The following is a 20,789-nucleotide window of genomic DNA, read 5'->3' on the forward strand; positions in this document are numbered from 1 at the left end:
TTTTTTCCAACCAAAGTGATTAATGAGTTTTTAGGGTTTATCCCAAATGATGGGAACCCCCGGCTCCTTCCTTCCCTCCTTCCCTCCTTCCTTCCTTCCCTCCTTCCTTCCTTTCCTTCCTTCCTTCCCTCCTTCCTTCCTTCCCTCCTTCCTTCCTTCCCTCCTTCCTTCCTTCCTTTCCTTCCCTCCTTCCTTCCCTCCTTCCTTTCTTCCCTCCTTCCTTCCTTCCTTCCCTCCTTCCTTCCTTCCTTCCTTGCCCTCTCATAACCGCACGCGAGCCCCGATGCTGAGGGCCCTTGAGCTCCTCCTCGCCTTTGAAAACAACACGGCCGACCTCATCTTGTTGATGATGGGGATCTCCTGGAGCAGGCCAGGGATCTTCTGGAGATCCTCGGAACGTGGTGCTTTCTTTTGAGCCCACGACTTCTCTGCCTGGGGCCTCTTCCCATTGGACGCTCTTGGAGGAGCCACTGAGTTTTTGGAGCTCGCCACCTCTTTTGGATGAAGCTGGAGCAGCTGGGGATGGGCCTGGGATGCTGGGCAGGAAGAGCCAGGGCCGGTGCTGGACCCTCCCCAGCCCATTTCTCGCTGTTCGCTCCTCCAGAATCCTCTGAATCTGATGGTGAAGATGACGAAGATGATGAAGATGATGAAGATGACGAAGATGACGAAGATGATGAAGATGATGAAGATGACGAGCGCGGCCCCATGCGGGAAGACATCAAGAAGCTGATGGAAAGCAAGAAGAAGCAGCAGTCGCTCCAGGAGAGCTTTGGATACCCCAGACCACCCCTTGTGCTTTGGATGCCCACACCACCCCTTGTGTTTTGGATGCCCCAGACCACCCCTTGTGCTTTGGATGCCCACACCACCCCTTGTGTTTTGGATACCCCAGACCACCCCTTTGGGGAAGACCCTCCGTATGCTGAGGTGTTGCGTCTCCTTCCTCTTCATCCTCTAAAAGGTGTTTGGTGAAGAGCAGAGATGGAAGCGGGGGTTCCCATCATTTGGGATAAACCCTAAAAACTCATTTTGGTTGGAAAAGACCCTCGAGGTCATGGAGGCCAAGCATAACCCACCCCTGGCACTGACCTGTATCCCTGAGGACGTTGTTTTGTGACACCATGGGGACCCCGCCTTGTCCTCAGGGCCCATTGTGACATCCTGGACACCCCCCATTGTCCCCAGAGCCCATTGTGACATTCCAGGACTTTACTTTGTCCCCAGGGCCCATTTTGGCACCATGGGGGATCCCTTTGTCACTGGGGCCCATTGTGACATCCAAGGACCCCCCCTTGTCCCCAGGGCCCATTGTGACATGCTGGGGACTCCCATTGTCCCCAGGGCCCATTGTGACATCCTGGGGACCCCCTTTGTCCCTGTCGAGGGTTAAGATTCCTAACCCCAACTCCTAACCCCAACTCCTAACCCAGACCATAACGCTAATCCTAATCCTAAACCTAAGCCTAATTCCTAACCGTAAACCCAATCCTAACCCAATCCCTTAAACCTAACCCAATCTCTTAACCCTTATCCCAATCCCTTAACCCTAACCCAAACTCCTAACTCTAAGCCTAAGCCCAACCCAGACGCCTAAGCCCAACCCAGACGCCTAAACCCAACCCAGACGCCTAAGCCCAACCCAGACGCCTAAGCCCAACCCAGACGCCTAAGCCCAACCCAGACGCCTAAGCCCAAGCCGAACCCTAACCCAAACTCCTAACACTAAGCCTAACCCTAACGGAAACTCCTAACCCAAACTCCTAGCCTTAAGACTAACCCTAAATCCTAACTCAAACTCCTAACCCTAAGTCTAAGCCTAAACCAAACTCCTAAGCTTAAGACTAAGCCTAACCCAAACTCCTAAGCCTAACCCTAACCCAAACTCCAAAACCTAAGCCTAACCCTAACCCAAACTCCTAACCCTATGCCAACCTTAACCATATTCCTACCCTTTCCCCCTAAACCTGAAGTCTTACTGCTTACACAAACACTATTCCCTAACCCCTAACCTTAATCCTTACTCCTAACATTAACCCTAATACTAACCCTTATCACTAACCACATCCCTACCCATAAGCCCTAAACCTAATCCTAATCAAACCCTAATAATAACCCTAACCCTACCCCTAACACCTATCCCTTCATCTAAACTTCTAATATTAGTCCAATCACTTACTGTAATCCTAAAGCAAGGCTAAATCGAAGACCAACTTCTACCCCTAACTCCAACTCTAAACCTAATGCTTAGCCCTCTTACTCTAATCAGAAATCTATGCCTAAACCTAAAACCAAACTCTATCCCTCACCCAAAACCCCTCACCTTAACTCTAACCCTAATCCTAATCAAACCCTGACCCTACCACTAACTCTAACCCAAACGTAACCCTAACCCCAGCCCTACTTCCTAAAACCAACCCCTAACCCCAACCACTTCCACTGACACTACTCTCTATCCCTAACACTAATCAAATCCTAACCCTAACAGAAACGATCCCAAAGCTCAAAAGTGGCCCAAAGTGCCAAAGCAATCCCAGCTTTGATTTGAAACGGGCCCAAAGGCTCAAAGCGCGCCCTGGGATGGGGCCGTGTGGCACGAGGCTGGGGGGCAGGGAGGGCCCCACAGGGACTCAGTGCTGGTTTCTGCCCTGTGCCAGCACTCCCAGCCCCTGCTTGCCCAGAACCTGCCCCTGAAGCAGCCGCAGCCCCTCTCCCCTCCCTGCGGGTGTCTGCCCCCTGCCCACACCCTGGTGCTGCCTGGCTCGCCCTGCCCGGCCCAGCCCGGCTGCTCTCCCGGCCCCAGCCCCAGCCCTGGCCCCACTGCTGCCCTGCTGAGCTGCTCGGGGCTGGGTGCTGCCCCTGCTCGCCCACCTGCTCCCTGCACTCGGCTGGAGCAGCCTGGGCATCCCGGGCTGGCAGGGACACCAGGAGGAGGAACAGGGTGAGGACCATGGCCCCCACGCTTGCCCCATGATGCTGCTGCTGCCAAGACACAGCACAGCACGTCACCGAGGGGCTCTGACCTCACAGTCACATTGGAATCACCACATCTGCACACTGCTGCATGGCCTTGTGCTACACCAGCATGGAAGGAACAGAAGTGGAGAAGGGGGCACCTATTTTGGGAGGCAGCTCTGCCTGTGGGAGTGCACAGGCTCTCACTTCTTGCTTCCCAGAAATCAATCAATCAATCCATCCCAAAAGCTACATATTAATAGTAAATTTAAATAAAAAAAGCCAACTTCAAGGGTCTTTACTTGTAGCTATATTTGTCAGGCAGCTCTCTGGGAAGAAACCAGCTTTTCCTGCTAGTTTGACCACAGCTTCAATGCCTTTAAAGCCACCACTTCTGACCTCTGCTGCTCCAACACAGCCTCACAGCCCAGCAAAATCATAGTGCAGGCAGAAAGCTTCACCATACAGAGATGGAGACAGTCAGGAATACGTTCCTCTCAAAAGCAGACACTGCAAGCCACTCTTCCTCTTGCTTACCAAATTCAGACAGCGTTAGAAAACAACAAGGAAGCGAGATTCTTCTTTTATGCACCCCATTGTATGGACCATTCAACATCAAGTCCAACCGAAGTCTGAACCTCCGAATGAGAAATGCCATCTTCAAATTTCTAGGAAAATGAAGGGCTTTGAAGTGGCAAGACCATAAAATGTTCATTAAAGCACTGCCATGCAAGTCCGCACCCCTGATCACAGACCACCTGCCCTGGTACCAAAGGCAGTGATGTTCTCAGCTGACATCTGGAACGCAGCACAAAGTCTCATGTTCTCCAGTGCCAAACATGTAGTTTGGAACTGAAACAGGGCAGTAAACCATCTCCAGTCAGTCTGTTTTCATTCGAGGACATCAGGACAAGCTCAGTTCACGTTCACCAGGAATCACAGCAGGTCCCACCCGTCCCTGCAGACCCCAACACCGCTCCTGTGCAGGGTCCCCAGGAGCAGTAAGCACAGAACAAGAAACCTCCCTTCCAAAGAAGGCCCACAGCTGCTCTTCCAACGAGCTGCATAAGCAGCAGCTGAGAACAACCTCTGCTGTAGCTGCACCAGGCTCTGCTGTCTGCAGAAGGAGAGCAGCTCCTAAATGATCCCCAGCCCTACAGACACAGCCCAGGGCAGTGATGAGGAACCACCAGAGTGCAGGGACACCTGGCCATTCAGTTGAAGCTGCTGGGGAGAAGGACAGAGGACCAGCAAGAGACAAATCAGACAAGAGAGAAGACAGAGGAGCTGAGAGAGAAACAAACACACAGGGAAAAGGACGGAGAGATGAAGGCAAAAAGGCACAATGAGCTGGGATGAGACAGGGAGGAAGAACCAGCAGGGCTGATGAGCAGGACAGAGGGATGGGGAGGGGGGAGGAGGAGAAGCAGGAAGGGGCTGGAGAAAGACAGGGAGGGGAATGCAAGATGGAGAGACAAAAAGAAAGACAGGGAACAGAACAAAGGGAGTGAGAAATAAAGCAAAGTTGGGATCCAAATGAAGACACTGGAAAGGGGAAACATGCAGCAAGGAGCTGGAGAAAGAGGAAAAGAGGGCTGAAGAGCAGGAAAGAGGAAGAGAAGACAAAGAAAAGGCAGAGCCAGCTGGACAGGGGTGATATAGTGAGAAGGGATGGCACTGGGAACAGGGATGGGAGACAGAAAGAAAACCAGGACAGAAAGACATCAAAAGGAAGAGGGGCAGTAATCTGGACAGAGCTGGAGAAAGAAGCAGCCGGGAAAGGGAAGACAGGCAGAAGACAGAAGGGCAGCAGGAGAGAGAAAGAACAACAAGGGTTGGGGGCAGGACAGAGATTGGGGAAAAAATCCTGGGGCGGGCAGCAAGATGGAGAGGGAGTAAAAAAGAAGAGGGGCAGGAATAGGTGCAGGGAGCAGGACAGAGGGATACAGTGAGAAATGATGGGGCAGGGAGCAGGACACAGCAACAGAGCAGAATGGTGACAAAGAGAAACCAGGGATGATGAGAAGCACAGAGCAGCGGAGACAGAGAGGGAGATACGAGAAACCCTGCACAGAGGTGGAGACGGGTGGAGGAAACGGTGAGGAAGAAGCAGAGAGGGGCAGAGAGAGGAGAGATGAAGAGGGAGAAGGACACGGTAGGAAAGAGGAGGGAGCAGGGAGGGGAGCACAAAACAGGACGAAATGAGCCCAAGGGCCCAGGACTCACCACAGTTCCTGCTCTCTGCACTGCCAGGCAAGCTGTGCAGTTCAGGCACTTCTGTCTGCCTGTCTTTCCCTCCCCTCCTATTCTGTAGCTCCAGCCGTTTGTCCATCCCGCACCTAAGAGAACACATGGGTGTCTGACAGCTCTCACAGCACGAGGCTCCCCAGACGCACCCCACACACACACACACTATACGGCCGGACAGTGATTTTCCCCACTTACACAGACCCTGCGGTGCACGTTTGTGATCTGCTCTGCTGAGGCTGCTCACAGGGACTCTTCCTCACCCAGAGGGGCAGCTGTCTCTGGTGCAGCTGCAGCAGCAGCTGTGGGGATCCCCTGCACTTCACCCTCCAGCTGCTTCCCCTTCTCCTGCTCTCTCCAGCTCCAGCCCCAGCAGCTCCTCTCCAGCAAGTGCCCCCTGCCCCCTCCCCCGCCCAGGAGAACAAGGCCAGAGCAGCCCACACACACCTGGGCCAGAGGCAGCAAGACATCTCCAGGGCCCCAGAGGGAGGAAAAAGGGCCCCAGGGCTGGGCCGGGCGCTGCTCGGCCTCGGGCAGCTCCACGGGCGCCATGGCAAAGCTCACGCTGGCCGCCTGCAGAGCAACCGCCTGCTCAGCCTGGGCTGCGCCACCATTGGTCGGGAGGGCTGTCAGTCTCCTCCCCTGAGCTGATTGGCTGCCTGGGCAGTGATTCTGTCCTGCTTTGGGGCTCGCCCTGCCCTGAGGTGATACTCTCTCTGATTGGCGGCCTGAGGGGTTACTCCCCCCACAGTGTCCGCCTTCCCTGAGCCGCTCTTTTCTCTGATTGGCTGTCTGGGATTTCCCACTGGCTCCCCCCACCAAATGATTGGTCAGGTTATTTGTCAATCATCCCTCTGCTGCACTCCCACCAGGTGTGATTGGTGCAGCCAGCACTGCCCGCCCCTGAGCGCTGCCCAGTTTGTCCAACTGTCGCCAACTCTCCTGCAGGTCTCAAAGCTCGATTGGCTGCTTACGTTTCAATCACATGACTTGCCCCGCCTCCTCAAATGTGATTGGCTGCATTTCATCCCCTGGCTGTCCACAGACTTCCGGGCGGTTGTTGCCAGGCAGCGGCTCCACCTGAAAATGAAGCTGCGGGCCCTGACCAAAGGCCGTGGGTGATGAAAGACGCGTTGGGACCCTAAACATGAGGATTAGGCCCCAAGAGGGAGGCTCTGGGCGCTCAGAAGGACGGGCAGATGCCACAGATGGCGCTTTGGGCCCTGCACACGAGGGGACCCTCTTGGCTCCCACCCGAGCTGGGTTTGGTGCCCGTGACCCCACGTTCCAGCTCTGCTGTGCTTTCTGACCTCATGGGCCCTCTTGTCCTGCCAAACTTCTGCTGCCAAACCCTGCTGTGGGAAACAATCCCCTTGCCAAGAGAACAGCCCCGGGCAGGATCTCTCAGCAAAGCGTATTTTATAAACGATTTGGCAAGACCAGGTGTTCTACCCAAAGACAGCACAGGGAATGGGACAAAAAGCCCCCGCTTACACATCCACCAACCCCAGCTGCACATTCCCTGCCCTGCTCCCCAGCGCTTGGCACTGCAGGGGTTACAGACTCCCCTGGGCTGGCCTCAGTTTACCTGTCTCATTCATCTAATTAACAACCCTCTCACCTTATTGATTTATTTGAAATATGGATTCCTGGCTCTTTGGTTGCCCTTCCCCCTTGATTATCTTTTTAAACACAGTGATCAGTTTGGACTGTGAGCACCTCGGTGCCACCCTCGCCACCCTTGGCCACCGCCACCGCCACCCCAGTGACCCCCACGGCTCCACCAGTGAACTGGAATGATGGCACGGGGCGTGCGTGTGTCTCTGGGGTCCCTGTGGCCAGCTGTGTGTCCCACGGGTGTGTGTCTGTGCTGGGGCACGTATCCCATGGCTGGCATGGCCAGGACAAGCACGTCTGCAGGATGGAGCTGCCCCAGCCTCCCTGCTCCTGTGCTGGCTCTGACTCGTGCCCATGACCCAGCCCGTCTGCACATCCCAGCAGTCTCTGTGACCCAGGCCATCCATGTCCCAGCCTATCTCTATGTCCCAGCCCACCCCCGTGTCCCAGTCCATCTCCATGTCTCAGCAGCCTCTGCGCCCCCACCTGTCCAGGTTTTGGTAAAAACAAGTTTCTCTTTTAGTGAATTTTGCCTGTCAGCCAAAGCCTTCATGTCAGCTGCATTTTCCTGGAGAACCAGACACATGTTTTGGCAAACCCAGCAATGGAATGGAAACTTATTGACAAGCACAGATGGACATCTCGCGAGAGGGGCAACGAGAAACCGGTGACCAACTGTGTATAACATTCCGTTCACGTGAATACTTCATATAAAAGCGGGAGATCACGAGGATCTCGTCCCTTTTTCCCTTCCCTTTTGCCTTTTTCCTTCCCTTCTGCTCATGGCCGACATCAGGAGAGGACCTTGCTGGTCGTCCCTGCGAACTGAGGCCAGTGAGAGACTGAATCCAGCTCCGGTTGGCTGCAGAGTCTGATCCAGGACTTTGGGTGCTGGCTCTGCAGTTGCTCAGACTTACAAGATGGGTTTTGTATATTTGTATTATTTTCTCTGTTCTCATCAGTAGCATCAGTAAAACATCTTGAACTTTTCCAACTCTCTCCCCTCTGTGCTTCTTCCCCTCCCGATCGCCTGTGCTGAGTGGGAAGGGGGGAGAGGGAGGGGCAAAAGGGGAAAGTGGGGGGGAGAGGAGGTTGACAACACATCTGCCAGGGTTTGATTGTCACCCCGCAATCTTAACCCTCGACAGGGACGGACATGGGGACAGAGGGACAGAGGGACGGATGGACGGACAGAGGAAGGGACAGAGGGACGGACACGGGGACAGAGGGACGGACAGATGGATGGACAGACTGACCGTTACATGGGGACACCGGGGACAGGCACATGGGGACACTGGGGACAGGCACATGGGGACACCAGGGACAGGGACATGGGAACACCAGGGACTCTATGGGACACCCAGGGACAGTGGGGATAGTGGGGACACCACGGACAGTGGGGACACCGGGGACAGCAAGGACACCCAGGGACACTGGGGACACCGGGGACAGCAGGGACACCCAGGGACAGTGGGGACACCCAGGGCCACCAGGGATACTGGGGACACCAGGGACACTGGGGACAGTGGGGACAACAGGGAGAGCAGGGACACCCAGGGACACTGGGGAGAGCAGGGACAGTGGGGACAGGAGGGACACCCAGGGATGCTGGGGACAGTGGGGACAGCAGGGACAGCAGGGAGAGTGGGGACACTGGGGAGAGCAGGGACACCCAGGGACAGTGGGGACACCCAGGGACAGTGGGGAGAGCAGGGACAGCGGGGACAGTGGGGACACCCAGAGATACCCAGGGACACTGGGTACAGTGGGGACACCCAGGGACAGTGGGGACACCCAGGGACACTGGGGACAGTGGGGACACCCAGGGACAGCAGGGAGAGCAGGGACAGCAGTGACACCCAGTGACAACAAAGGGACACCACAGGGATACGCAGGAGAGAACACAGGGACACCAGAGGACAGCGGGGGACACCACGGGGCCACTTGGGGACACCGGCAGACACTGGGGGAACACCACAGGGACACCATGGGACACCACAGGGACACCTGGGGACACAAGGGTCACCTGGGGACACCACAGGACACACAGGGACTCCCAGGGACACCATGGGACACCCAGGGACAATGCGGGGACACCTTGGGGACACCGGGGGCCACTCACTGGGGTCCAGGCGCAGGGACTGCTGGGCCGGGTACCACTGGGGATCTGCAGGACAGAGGGGACAGTGGAGGTGGCACCGCGGGGACACGGATGGCGGGGACAAGGGGGGGTCCCCAGGAAGTCACAGTGGGCCCTGAGGACAAGGGGGGGTCCCCATAGTGTCACAATGGGCCCTGGGGACAAACGGAGTCCCCATAGTGTCACAATGGGCCCTGGGGACAATTGGGGGTCCGGACGGTGTCACAATGGGCCCTGGAGACAAAGGGGGTCCCCAGGATGTCACAATGGCCCCTGGGGACAATGGGGGGTGCCCAGGATGTCAGAACGGGCCCTGAGGACAAGGTGGGGTCCCCATGGTGTCACAATGGGCCCTGGGGACAAACGGGGATCCCCTGGGGACAAAGGGGGTCCCCAAGATGTCACAATGGCCTCTGGGGACCATGGGGGGTCCTGGGATGTCACAATGGGCCCTGGAGACAAAGGGGGTCCCCAGGATGTCACAATGGGCCCTGGGAAAAAGGGGGGGTCTTGTGACATCACAATGGGCCCAGGGGACAAGGGGGGGTTCCCTAATTGTCACACTGGGCCCTGGGGACAAAGGGGGGGTCCCCATAGTGTCACAATGGGCCCTGGTGACAATGGGGGTCCCCATGGTGTCACAATGTGCCCTGGGGACAATGGGGGGTCCTGCGATGTCACAATGGGCCCTGGGGACAAAGGGCGGTCCCCAGGATGTCACAATGGGCCTTGGGGACAATGGGGGGTCCTGGGATGTCACAATGGGCCCTGGGGACAAAGGGGGCTCCCCAGGATGTCACAATGGGCCTTGGGGACAATGGGGGGTCCTGGGATGTCACGATGGGCCCTGGAGACAAAACGGGGGGTCACCATGGTGTCACAATGGGCGTGGGGACAAAGGAGGATCCCCTGAAAGTCACAATGGGCCCTGGGGACAATGGGGAGTCCTGGGAAGTCACAATGGGCCTTGGGGACAAAGGGGGCTCCCCAGGATGTCACAATGGGCCCTGGGGACAAAGGGGGCTCCCCAGGATGTCACAATGGGCTCTGGGGACAAAGAGGGGTTCCCCACGGGGCCACGATGGGCTCTGAGGACAAGGGTGTCCCCATGGTGTCACAATGGGTCCTGGGGACAATGAGGGGTCCTGGGATGTCACAATGGGCCCTGGGGACAATGGGGGGTCCTGCAAAGTCACAATGGCTCCTGGGGACAATGGAGGGTCCTGGGACGTCACAATGGGCCCTGGGGACAAAGAGGGGTCCCCTGAATGTCACAATGGGCCCTGGGGACAAGGGGTGGTCCTGGGATGTCACAATGTGCCCTGAGGACAAAGAGGGGTCCCCTGAATGTCACAATGGGCCCTGGGGACAAAGGGGGGGTGCCCAGAATTTCACAATAGGCCCTGGAGACAAAGAGGGGTCCCCTGAATGTCACAATGGTCCTTGAGGACGAGCGGGGTCCCCACAGTGCCACAATGGGCCCTAGGGACAAACTGGGGTCCTGGGATGTCACAATGGGCCCTGGGGACAAAGGGGGTCCCCATGGTACAACAATGGGCCCTGGGGACAAATGAGGTCCCAAGGATGTCACAATGGGCCCTGGGGACAAAGAGGGGTCCCCTAAATGTCATAATGGGCCCTGAGGACAAGCGGGGTCCCCACAGTGTCACAATGGGCCCTGGGGACAATGGGAGGTCCTGTGATGTCACAATGGGCTCTGGTGACAAAGGGGTCCCCACGGTGTCACAGTGGGCCCTGGAGACAAAGGGGGTCCGCAGGATGTCACAGTGAGCCGTAGGGACAATGGGTGGTCCTGGGATGTCACAATGGGCCCTGGGGACAAAGGGGTCTCCAAGATGTCACAATGTGCCCTGGGCAAAATGGGAGGTCCTGCGATGTAACAATGGGCCCCAGTGACAAAGGGGGCTCCCCAGGATGTCACAATGGGCCCTTGGGACAAAGAGGGGGTCCCCAGGATTTCACAATGGGCCCTGGGAAAAATAGTGGGTCCTGGGACGTGACAATGGGCCCTGGAGACAAGGGGGGGTGCCCAGGATGTCACAAAAAGCCCTGGGGACAAAGAGGGGTCCCCCGAATGTCATAATGGGCCCTGAGGACAAGCGGGGTCCCCACGGTGTCACAATGGCCCCTGGGGACAATGGAGGGTCCTGCGATGTCACAATGGGCCCTGGGGACAAAGGGGGCTCCCCAGGATGTCACAATCAGCTCTAGGGAAAAGGGGGGTCCCAAGGATGTCACAATGGGCACTGGAGACAAAGGGGGGGTCCCCACGGTGTCACAATGGGCCCTGGGGACAGAGGGGGTGCCCAGGATGTCAGAATAGGCCCTGGGAACAAAGAGGGGTCCCTAGCATGTTCACAATGGGGCCTGGGGACAATGGGGGGTCCTGGGAAGTCACAATGGGCCCTGGGGACAAAGGGGTCCCCAGGATGTCACAATGGACCCTGGGGACAGAGGGGGTCCCCAGGATGCCACAATGGGCCCTGGGGACAAAGTGGGGGTCCCCAGAATTTCACAACACGCCCTGGGAACAATGGGGGGTCCTGGAACGTCACAATGGCCCCTGGGGACAAAGAGGGGTCCCCAGGATGTTCACAATGGGCCCTGGGGATAAAGTGAGGTCCTGGGATGTCACAATGGGCACTGGGGACAAACGGGGTTCCCATGGTGCCACAATGTGCCCTTGGGACAAACGGGGTCCCCAGGATGTCACAATGGCCCTGGGAACAATGGGTGATCCTGGCATGTCACAACGGGCTTTGGGGACAAACGGGGTCCCCAGGATGTCACAATGGGCCCTGGGGACAAAGAGGGATCCCCTGAATGTAACAATGGGCCCTGGGGACAAAGGGGTCCCCACGGTGTCACAATGTGCCCTAGGGACAAAGTGGGGTCCTGGGATGACACAATGGGCCCCGTGACAAAGGGGTTCCCCAGGATGTCACAATGGGCCCTGGGGACAATGGGAGTCCCCAGGATTTCACAATGAGCCCTGGGGGCAAAGTGGGGTCCTGAGATGTCACAATGGGTCCCAGTGACAAAGGGGGTCCCCATGGTGCCACAATGGGCCCTGGGGACAAAGGAGGTCCCCACAGTGTCACAATTGGCCCTGGGGACAAAAGGGGGTCCCCAGGATGTCACAATGGTCCCTGGGGACAATGAGGGGTCCTGGGACGTCACAATGGGCCCTAGAGACAAGGGGGGATCCTTAGGATGACACAATAGGCCCTGGGGACAAGGAGGGGTCCCCTGAATTTCACAAAGGGCCCTGGGGACAATGGGGGTCCTGGGATGTCACAATGGGCCCCAGTGACAAATGGGGTCCCCATGGAGTCACAATGGGCCATGGGGACAAGAGGGCGTCCTGGGATGTCACAATGGGCCCCAGTGACAAAGGGGGTCCCCAGGATGTCACAATGGTCCCTGGAAACAAAGGGGGTCCCCACAGTGTCAGAATGGGCCCTGGGGACAAAGAGGGGTCCTGGGACATTACAATGGGCCCTGGGGACAACAGGGGTTCCTGGGATGTCACAATGGGCCCTGGGGACAAAGGGGGTCCCTATGCAGTCACAATGGGCCCTGGGGACAAAGGGGGACCCTAGGACGTCACAATCGGCCCTGGGGACAAGGGGGGGTCTCCTCAATGTCACAATGAGCCCTAAGAACAGAGGGGGGTCCCCAGGATGTCACAATGGGTCCTGGGGACTACGGGGGGTCCTAGGACGTCACAATGGGCCCTGGGGACAATGTGGGTTCCCTTGAAGGTCAGAATGGGCCCTGGGGACAAAGGGGTTCCCCAGGATGTCACAATGGGCCCTGGGGACAAAGGGGGTACCCAGGATTTCACAATGAGCACTGGGGACAAACGGGGGTCCCAGGATGTCACAATGGGCCGTGGGGACAAGGCGGGGTACCCATGGTGTCACAATGGTCCCTGGGGACAATGAGGGGTCCTGGGACGTCACAATGGGCCCTATAGACAAGAGGGGATCATTAGGATGACACAATAGGCCCTGGGGACAAAGAGGGGTCCCCTGAATGTCACAAAGGGCCCTGGGGACAAGTTGGGTCCCCATGGTGACACAATAAGCCCTGGGGACAAAGGAGGTCCCCATGGTGCCACAATGGGCCCTGGGGACAAAGGGGGTCCTGGGACGTCACAATGGGCCCTGGAGACAAAGGGGGTCCCCAGGATGTCACAATGGGCCCTGGGGACAAAGTGGGGTTCCCAGGATGTCACAATGGGGCCTGGGAACAAAGAGGGTCGTGGAATGTCACAATGAGCCCTGGGACAATTGGGGATCCCCAGGATGTTACAATGGGCCTTGGGGACAAAGATGGGTCACATGAATGTCACAATGTTCCCTGGGGACAAAGGGCAGTCCCCAGGATGTCACAATGGGCCCTGGGGACAATGGGGGTCCCCACGGTGTCAGAACAGGCCCTGGGGACAAAGTGGAATCCTGGAATGTCACAATGGTCCCCAGTGACAAAGGCGGTCCCATGGTGCCACAATGGGCCCTGGCGACAAAGGGGGTCCCCAGAATGTCACAACGGGCCCTGAGGACAAAGTGGGGTCCTGGGACATTACAATGGGCCCAGGGGACAAGGGGGTCCCCAGGATGTCACAATGGGCTCTGGGGACAATGGGGGTCCTAGGATGTCACAATGGGCCCTGGGGACAAGCGGGGTCCCCAGGATGTCACAATGGGCACTGGGGAAAAGGGGGGTCCCCATGGTGCCACTATGGGCCCTGGGGACAAGGGGGTCCCCCGAATATCACAATGGGCCCTGGGGACAAAGTAAGGTCCTGGGCTGTCACAATGAGCCCTGAGGACAAGGGGGTTCCCCATGATGTCACAATGGGACCTGGGGACAAAGGGGGTCCCGGGATGTCACAATGGGCCCTGGGGACAAGGGGGGTCCCCAGGATGTCACAATGGGGTCTTGGGACAAAGAAGGTCCCCAGGATGTCAGAATGGGTCCTGGGGACCAGAGGGGGTCCTGGGATGTCACAATGGGTCTCAATGACAAAGGGGGTCCCCATATTGACACAATGGGCCCTGGGGACAAACAGGGTCCCCAGGATGTCACAATGGGCCCTGGGGACAAGGGAGGTCCTCAGGATGTCAGAATGGGCCCTGGGGACAACGGGGGGTCCTGGGACGTTCACAATGGGCCCTGGGGACAAGGGGGTCCCCAGGATGTTCACAATGGGCCCTGGGGACAAAGGGGGTCCCCACGGTGTCACAATGGGCCCTGGGGACAAATTGGGGTCCTGGGATGTCACAATGGGCCCTGGTGACAATGGGGGGTGCCCATGGTGCCACAATAGGCCCAGGTGACAAAGGGGGTCCCCAGAATGTCACAATGGGCACTGGGGACAACGGGGGTCCCTAGGATGTCACAAAGGTCACTGGGGACGAGGGGCTCCCCAGGATGTCACAATGGGCCTTGGGGACAATGAGGGGTCCTGGGATGTCACAATGGGCTCCAGTGACAAATGGGGTCCCCATGGTGTCACAATGAGGCCTGCGGACAATAGGGGGTCCTGGGATGTCAAAATGGGTCTCCAGTGACAAGGGGGGTCCCTACGGTGTCACGATGGGCCCTGGGGACAAGGGGAGGGGTCCTGGGATGTCGCAATGGCCCATGGGGACAAAGGGATTCCCCAGGATGTCACAATGAGCCCTGGGGACAAAGAGGGTCCCCACAGTGTCACAATGGGCCCAGGGGACAAAAGGGGGACTCCAGGATGTCACAATGGGCCCTGGGGTAAATGGGGGGTCCTGGGACGTTACAATGGGCCCTGGGGACAAACGGGATCCTGGGATGTCACAATGGGCCCTGGGGAAAAGGGGGGTCCCAGGATGTCACAATGGGCCCTGGGAACAACGGGGGCTCCTGGGATGTCACGATGGGCCGTGGGGATAAAGGAGGTCCCCATGGTGTCACAATGGGCCCTGGGGACACAGGGGGTCCCCAGGATGTCACAATGGGCCCTGGGGACAAAGGGGGTCCCCATGGTGCCACAATGGGCCTTGGGGACAATGGGGTCTCCCCAGGATGTCACAATGGGCCCTCAGGACAAGGGGGGTCCCCAGGAGGTCACAATGGGCCCTGGGGACATGGGGTATCCCGACGGTGTCACAATGGGCCTTGGGGAAAAAGGGTGGTCCCCAGGATATCTCAGTGGGCCCTGGGGACAATGGGGGGTCCTGGGATGTCACAATGGGCCCCAGTGACAAATGGGGTCCCCATGGTGTCACCATGGGCCATGGGGACAAAGGGAGTCCACAGAATGCCACAACGGGTCCTGCGAACAAGTGGGGTCTCCACGGTGTCACAATGGGCCCTGGGGACAAAGTGGGGTCCCCAGGATGTCACAATGGGTCCTGGGCACAAGGGGGTTCCCGACGGTGTCACAATGGGCCCTGGGGACAAAGCGGGGTCCTGGGATGTCAAAATGGGCCCCAGTGACAAATGGGGTCCCCATGGTGTCACAATGGGCCCTGGGGACAAAGCGGGGTCCTGGGATGTCAAAATGGGCCCCAGTGACAAATGGGGTCTCCATGGTGTCACAATGGGCCCTGGGGACAAAGCGGGGTCCTGGGACATCACAATGGGCCGTGGGGACGAAGAGGGGTCCCCAGGATGTCACAATGGGCTCTGGGGACAATGGAGGGTCCTAGGATGTCACAATGTCCTCTGGGGACAAAGGGGGGGTCTCCACGGTGTCACAATGGGCCCAAGTGACAAAAGGGGTCCCCACGGTGCCACTATGGGCCCTGGGGACAAGGGGGTCCCCCGGATGTCACAAAGGGTCCTGGGGAAAAGAGGGTGCCCAAGGTGCCACAATGGGGCCTGGGGACAAAGGGTGTCCCCAGGATGTCTCAGTGGGCCCTGGGGACAATGGGGGTGCCCACGGTGTCACAATGGGCCCTGGGGACAAGGGGGGGTCCCCAGGATGTCACAATGGGGCCTGGGGAAAACGAGGGGTCCTGGGACGTCACAATGAGCCCTGGGGACAAAGGGGGGTCCCCATGATGTCACAATGGGCCCTGGTTACAATGGGGGGTCCTGGGATGTCACAATGGGCCCCAGGGACAAATGTGGTGCCCATGGTGTCTACAATGGTCCCTGGGGACAAAGTGGGGTCCTGGGACGTCACAATGGGCACTGGGGACAAAGGGGGTCCCCATGGTGCCACAATGGGCCCCAGTGACAAAAGGGGTCCCCATGGTGCCACAGTGAGCCCTGGGGACAAAGGGGGTGCCCAGGATGTCACAATGGGCCCTGGGGACAATGAGGGGTCCTGGGACGTCACAATGGGCCCTGGGGACAATGGGGAGTCCCTTGAATGTCACAGTGGGTCCTGGGAACAAAGGATGGCCCCCAGGATGTCACAATGGACCCTGGGGACAATGGGGGGTCCTGGGATGTCACAATGGGCCCTGGGGACAAAGGGGGTCCCCACGGTGCCACGACGGACCATGGGGACAATAGGGTCCCCAGGGTGTCACAATGGGCCCTGGGGACAAAGGGGGTCCTCATGGTGCCACAATGGGCCCTTGGGACAAAAGGGGTCCCCAGAATGTCACAATGGGCTCTGGGGACAATGGGGGGTCCTGGGATGTCTCAATGTGCTCTGGGGACAAAGGGGGGGTCCCCACGGTGTCACAATGGGCCCAAGTGACAAGAGGGGTCCCCACGGTGCCACTATAGGCCCTGGGGACAAGGGGGTCCCCCGGATGTCACAATGGGCCCTGGGAACAATGTGGGGTGCCCATAGTGTCACAATGGGTCCGCAGTGACAAGGGGGGCCCCACCCTGTCACAATGGGCCCTGGGGACAAAAAGGGTCCCCAGGATGTCACAATGGGCCCTGGGGAAAAGGGGGGTCCCCTGAATGTAACAATGGGCCCTGGGGACAAAGGGGTCCCCACGGAGTCACAATGGGCCCTGGGGACAAAGTGGGGTCCTGGGATGACACAATGGGCCCCAGTGACAAAGGGGTTCCCCAGGATGTCACAATGGGCCCTGGGGACAAAGGGGGTACCCAGGATTTCACAATGAGCACTGGGGACAAACGGGGGTCCCAGGATGTCACAATGGGCCGTGGGGACAAGGCGGGGTACCCATGGTGTCACAATGGGCACTGGGGAAAAGGGGGGTCCCCGTGGTGCCACTATGGGCCCTGGGGACAAGGCGGTCCCCCGAATATCACAATGGGCCCTGGGGACAAAGTAAGGTCCTGGGCTGTCACAATGGGCCCTGAGGACAAGGGGGTTCCCCATGATGTCACAATGGGACCTGGGGACAAAGGGGGTCCTGGGCTGTCACAATGGGCCCTGAGGACAAGGGGGTTCCCCATGATGTCACAATGGGACCTAAGGACAAAGAGGGTCCTGGGATGTCACAATGGGCCCTGGGGACAAGTGGGGTCCCCAGGATGTCACAATGGGCCCTGGGGACAACAGGGGGTCCTGGGACGTCACAATGGGCCCTGGGGACAAAGGGGATCCCCATGGTGTCATAATGGGCCCTTGGCACAATGGGGGGTCCCCAGGATGTCACAATGGGGTCTTGCGACACAGAAGGTCCCCAGGATGTCAGAATGGGCCCTGGGGACCAGAGGGGGTCCTGGGATGTCACAATGGGCCTCAGTGACAAAGGGGGTCCCCATATTGCCACAATGGGCCCTGGGGACAAACAGGGTCCCCAGGATGTCACAATGGGCCCTGGGGACAAGGGAGGTCCTCAGGACGTCAGAATGGGCCCTGGGGACAACGGGGGGTCCTGGGACGTTCACAATGGGCCCTGGGGACAAGGGGGTCCCCAGGATGTTCACAATGGGCCCTGGGGACAAAGGGGGTCCCCAGGATGTTCACAATGGGCCCTGGGGACAAAGGGGGTCCCCAGGATGTTCACAATGGGCCCTGGGGACAAAGGGGGTCCCCACGGTGTCACAATGGGCCCTGGGGACAAATTGGGGTCCTGGGATGTCACAATGGGCCCTGGTGACAATGGGGGGTGCCCATGGTGCCACAATAGGTTCAGGTGACAAAGGGGGTCCCCAGAATGTCACAATGGGCACTGGGGACAATGGGGGTCCCTAGGATGTCACAAAGGGCACTGGGGACGAGGGACTCCCCAGGATGTCACAATGGGCCCTGGGGACAATGAGGGGTCCTGAAATGTCACAATGGGCCCCAGTGACAAATGGGGTCCCCATGGTGTCACAATGAGGCCTGCGGACAATAGGGGGTCCTGGGATGTCAAAATGGGTCCCCAGTGAAAAGGAGGGTCCCTACGGTGTCACGATGGGCCCTGGGGACAAGGGGAGGGGTCCTGGGATGTCGCAATGGCCCATGGGGACAAAGGGATTCCCCAGGATGTCACAATGAGCCCTGGGGACAAAGAGGGTCCCCACAGTGTCACAATGAGCCCTGGGGACAAAGGAGGTCCCCACAGTGTCACAATGGGCCCAGGGGACAAAGGAGGTCCCCACAGTGTCACAATGGGTCCAGGGGACAAAAGGGGGACCCCAGGATGTCACAATGGGCCCTGGGGTAAATGGGGGGTACTGGGACGTTACAATGGGCCCTGGGGACAAACGGGATCCTGGGATGTCACAATGGGCCCTGGGGAAAAGGGGGGTCCCAGGATGTCACAATGGGCCCTGGGGACAAAGGGGGTCCCCATGGTGCCACAATGGGCCTTGGGGACAATGGGGTCTCCCCAGGATGTCACAATGGGCCCTCAGGACAAGGGGGGTCCCCAGGAGGTCACAATGGGCCCTGGGGACATGGGGTATCCTGACGGTGTCACAATGGGCCTTGGGGAAACAGGGTGGTCCCCAGGATATCTCAGTGGGCCCTGGGGACAATGGGGGGTCCTGGGATGTCACAATGGGCCCCAGTGACAAATGGGTTCCCCATGGTGTCATCATGGGCCATGGGGACAAAGGGAGTCCACAGAATGCCACAACGGGTCCTGCGAACAAGTGGGGTCTCCACGGTGTCACAATGGGCCCTGGGGACAAAGAGGGGTCCCCAGGATGTCACAATGGGTCCTGGGCACAAGGGGGTTCCCGACGGTGTCTCAGTGGGCCCTGGGGACAAAGCGGGGTCCTGGGATGTCAAAATGGGCCCCAGTGACAAATGGGGTCCCCATGGTGTCACAATGGGCCCTGGGGACAAAGCGGGGTCCTGGGACATCACAATGGGCCCTGGGGACGAAGAGGGGTCCCCAGGATGTCACAATGGGCTCTGGGGACAATGGAGGGTCCTGGGATGTCACAATGTCCTCTGGGGACAAAGGGGGGGTCTCCACGGTGTCACAATGGGCCCAAGTGACAAAAGGGGTCCCCACGGTGCCACTATGGGCCCTGGGGACAAGGGGGTCCCCCGGATGTCACAAAGGGTCCTGGGGACAAAGAGGGTGCTCATGGTGGGCTGTAACAAACCCCCACCAGGATATTGGCCTTGTTGGTCTTCTTACCCATGAACACTCAACCAGGACAGAGCAAGAAGAATTATTAAAGAACAGAAAACCTGCAGGGCAGGTTCCCGGAAGACTCATTTTACCTCATTTTCCCTGCTTTGTTTCAAGAACACAAAATACATCACAAAGGTCAGCGACTAATTGATAGAGCAAGCAAGACTTGGATCTGGAATCCAGTGATGCAATATTAACCAAGGTCATCCAAAAAATGACTCAGCAATGAGCTCTGAACAGAGCGCTGACCTCTTCATGGTGAACATCACTTGGAAAAACAAATTACTCATCCCATGCATCTTCCTCAGTCTTCTATGTCCTAATAACTGGAAGCCGGCTCCTGCTTTTCAGGGTACTGAGGACAGTCGCTGTCTTCAGGGAAAGATGGTGAGGAAACATAGGAAATGGAAAACATTTCTTTAGAAGAAAAGTTGGTCAACAGTATCAAGTTGTCCAGAGCAGGGACGAGGGGTGGAGAGGGGAAACAAGTCAAAGGAGGGGGAAGAGGTTATTTTGAAGTTGGAATGGTTAAGTCAAAATGTACCCCGCAACTATTTGCACAACAGCTCCCTCATGCTGAGGCCACACTGGAAGGTCTATAGAAATGCATAAAACTCATAATTAACTTGTCGTGGCATCCGAGCAGCAGGAAACTGGAGAAGCCTGGTGACAGGAGCACTAGTCCTCAGACGTAAGGCCACACCCAGGTATCCAAATCCTCCACCTTTGCTTTGAAATTTAAAGAAACAAACAAAACCAAAACAACCCACAACATATCACTTTCAAGCACCACGACACAGCTTGGAGATGACACACCTGAGACATAAGACTCGTCAGCTCCTCAGCACCAGGACCAACCATGGGTGAGTGTAAAGTTCAGACAAGATTGAACGTTCTGGTATGATTTTCACTACTGCTAAATATCCACACCCTTGTTTCAACTCGGCAGCAGTTTTGACTATTGCACACATCTGATATTTCAGGTGTTTAATTTTAGGCCCCCAGTGCTAATCTCAGATTCAAATTTGACACATTTCTCCTCACTGCTCTGCATCTTCAGGAACCTCACAAACAGGCGTTTCTCACCCAGCCTTACTCCAACCAGATATGAACATCGCTTCCTTTTATCCTTCTCGCAACAGTAAAACAGACAAGACCCCAAGGTGCTGTGGCTCCCCATCTCCTCCCCAGCCCTCCACCACTCCTCAGCACCTCTTCTGTGGCTGGTCAGAGAACCCTTGCCAACAAAACACCTATATGCAGATACAACTGAAGAATACAAAAGGTTCCCATGTTTGACCGACACTACA

The 20,789-nt window shown here is 57.7% G+C and overlaps 1 protein-coding gene across 1 annotated transcript in view; it reads right to left on the bottom strand.

The window, feature by feature from the left end:
* Positions 1 to 221: 221 nt before the first annotated feature.
* LOC136115768 (dynein axonemal heavy chain 9-like) overlaps positions 222 to 20,789 on the bottom strand; it is a 44,399-nt gene continuing 23,831 nt past the window's right edge. The window contains exon 9 of the mRNA XM_071800694.1: positions 222 to 729. Within this exon, the coding sequence (XP_071656795.1) occupies positions 262 to 729 (468 nt within the window). The 3' untranslated portion in view covers positions 222 to 261. The remainder of the gene's footprint in view (positions 730 to 20,789) is intronic.

The sequence above is a fragment of the Patagioenas fasciata genome, chromosome 32 (genome assembly GCF_037038585.1).
Source record: "Patagioenas fasciata isolate bPatFas1 chromosome 32, bPatFas1.hap1, whole genome shotgun sequence".
Taxonomy (NCBI): domain Eukaryota; kingdom Metazoa; phylum Chordata; class Aves; order Columbiformes; family Columbidae; genus Patagioenas; species Patagioenas fasciata.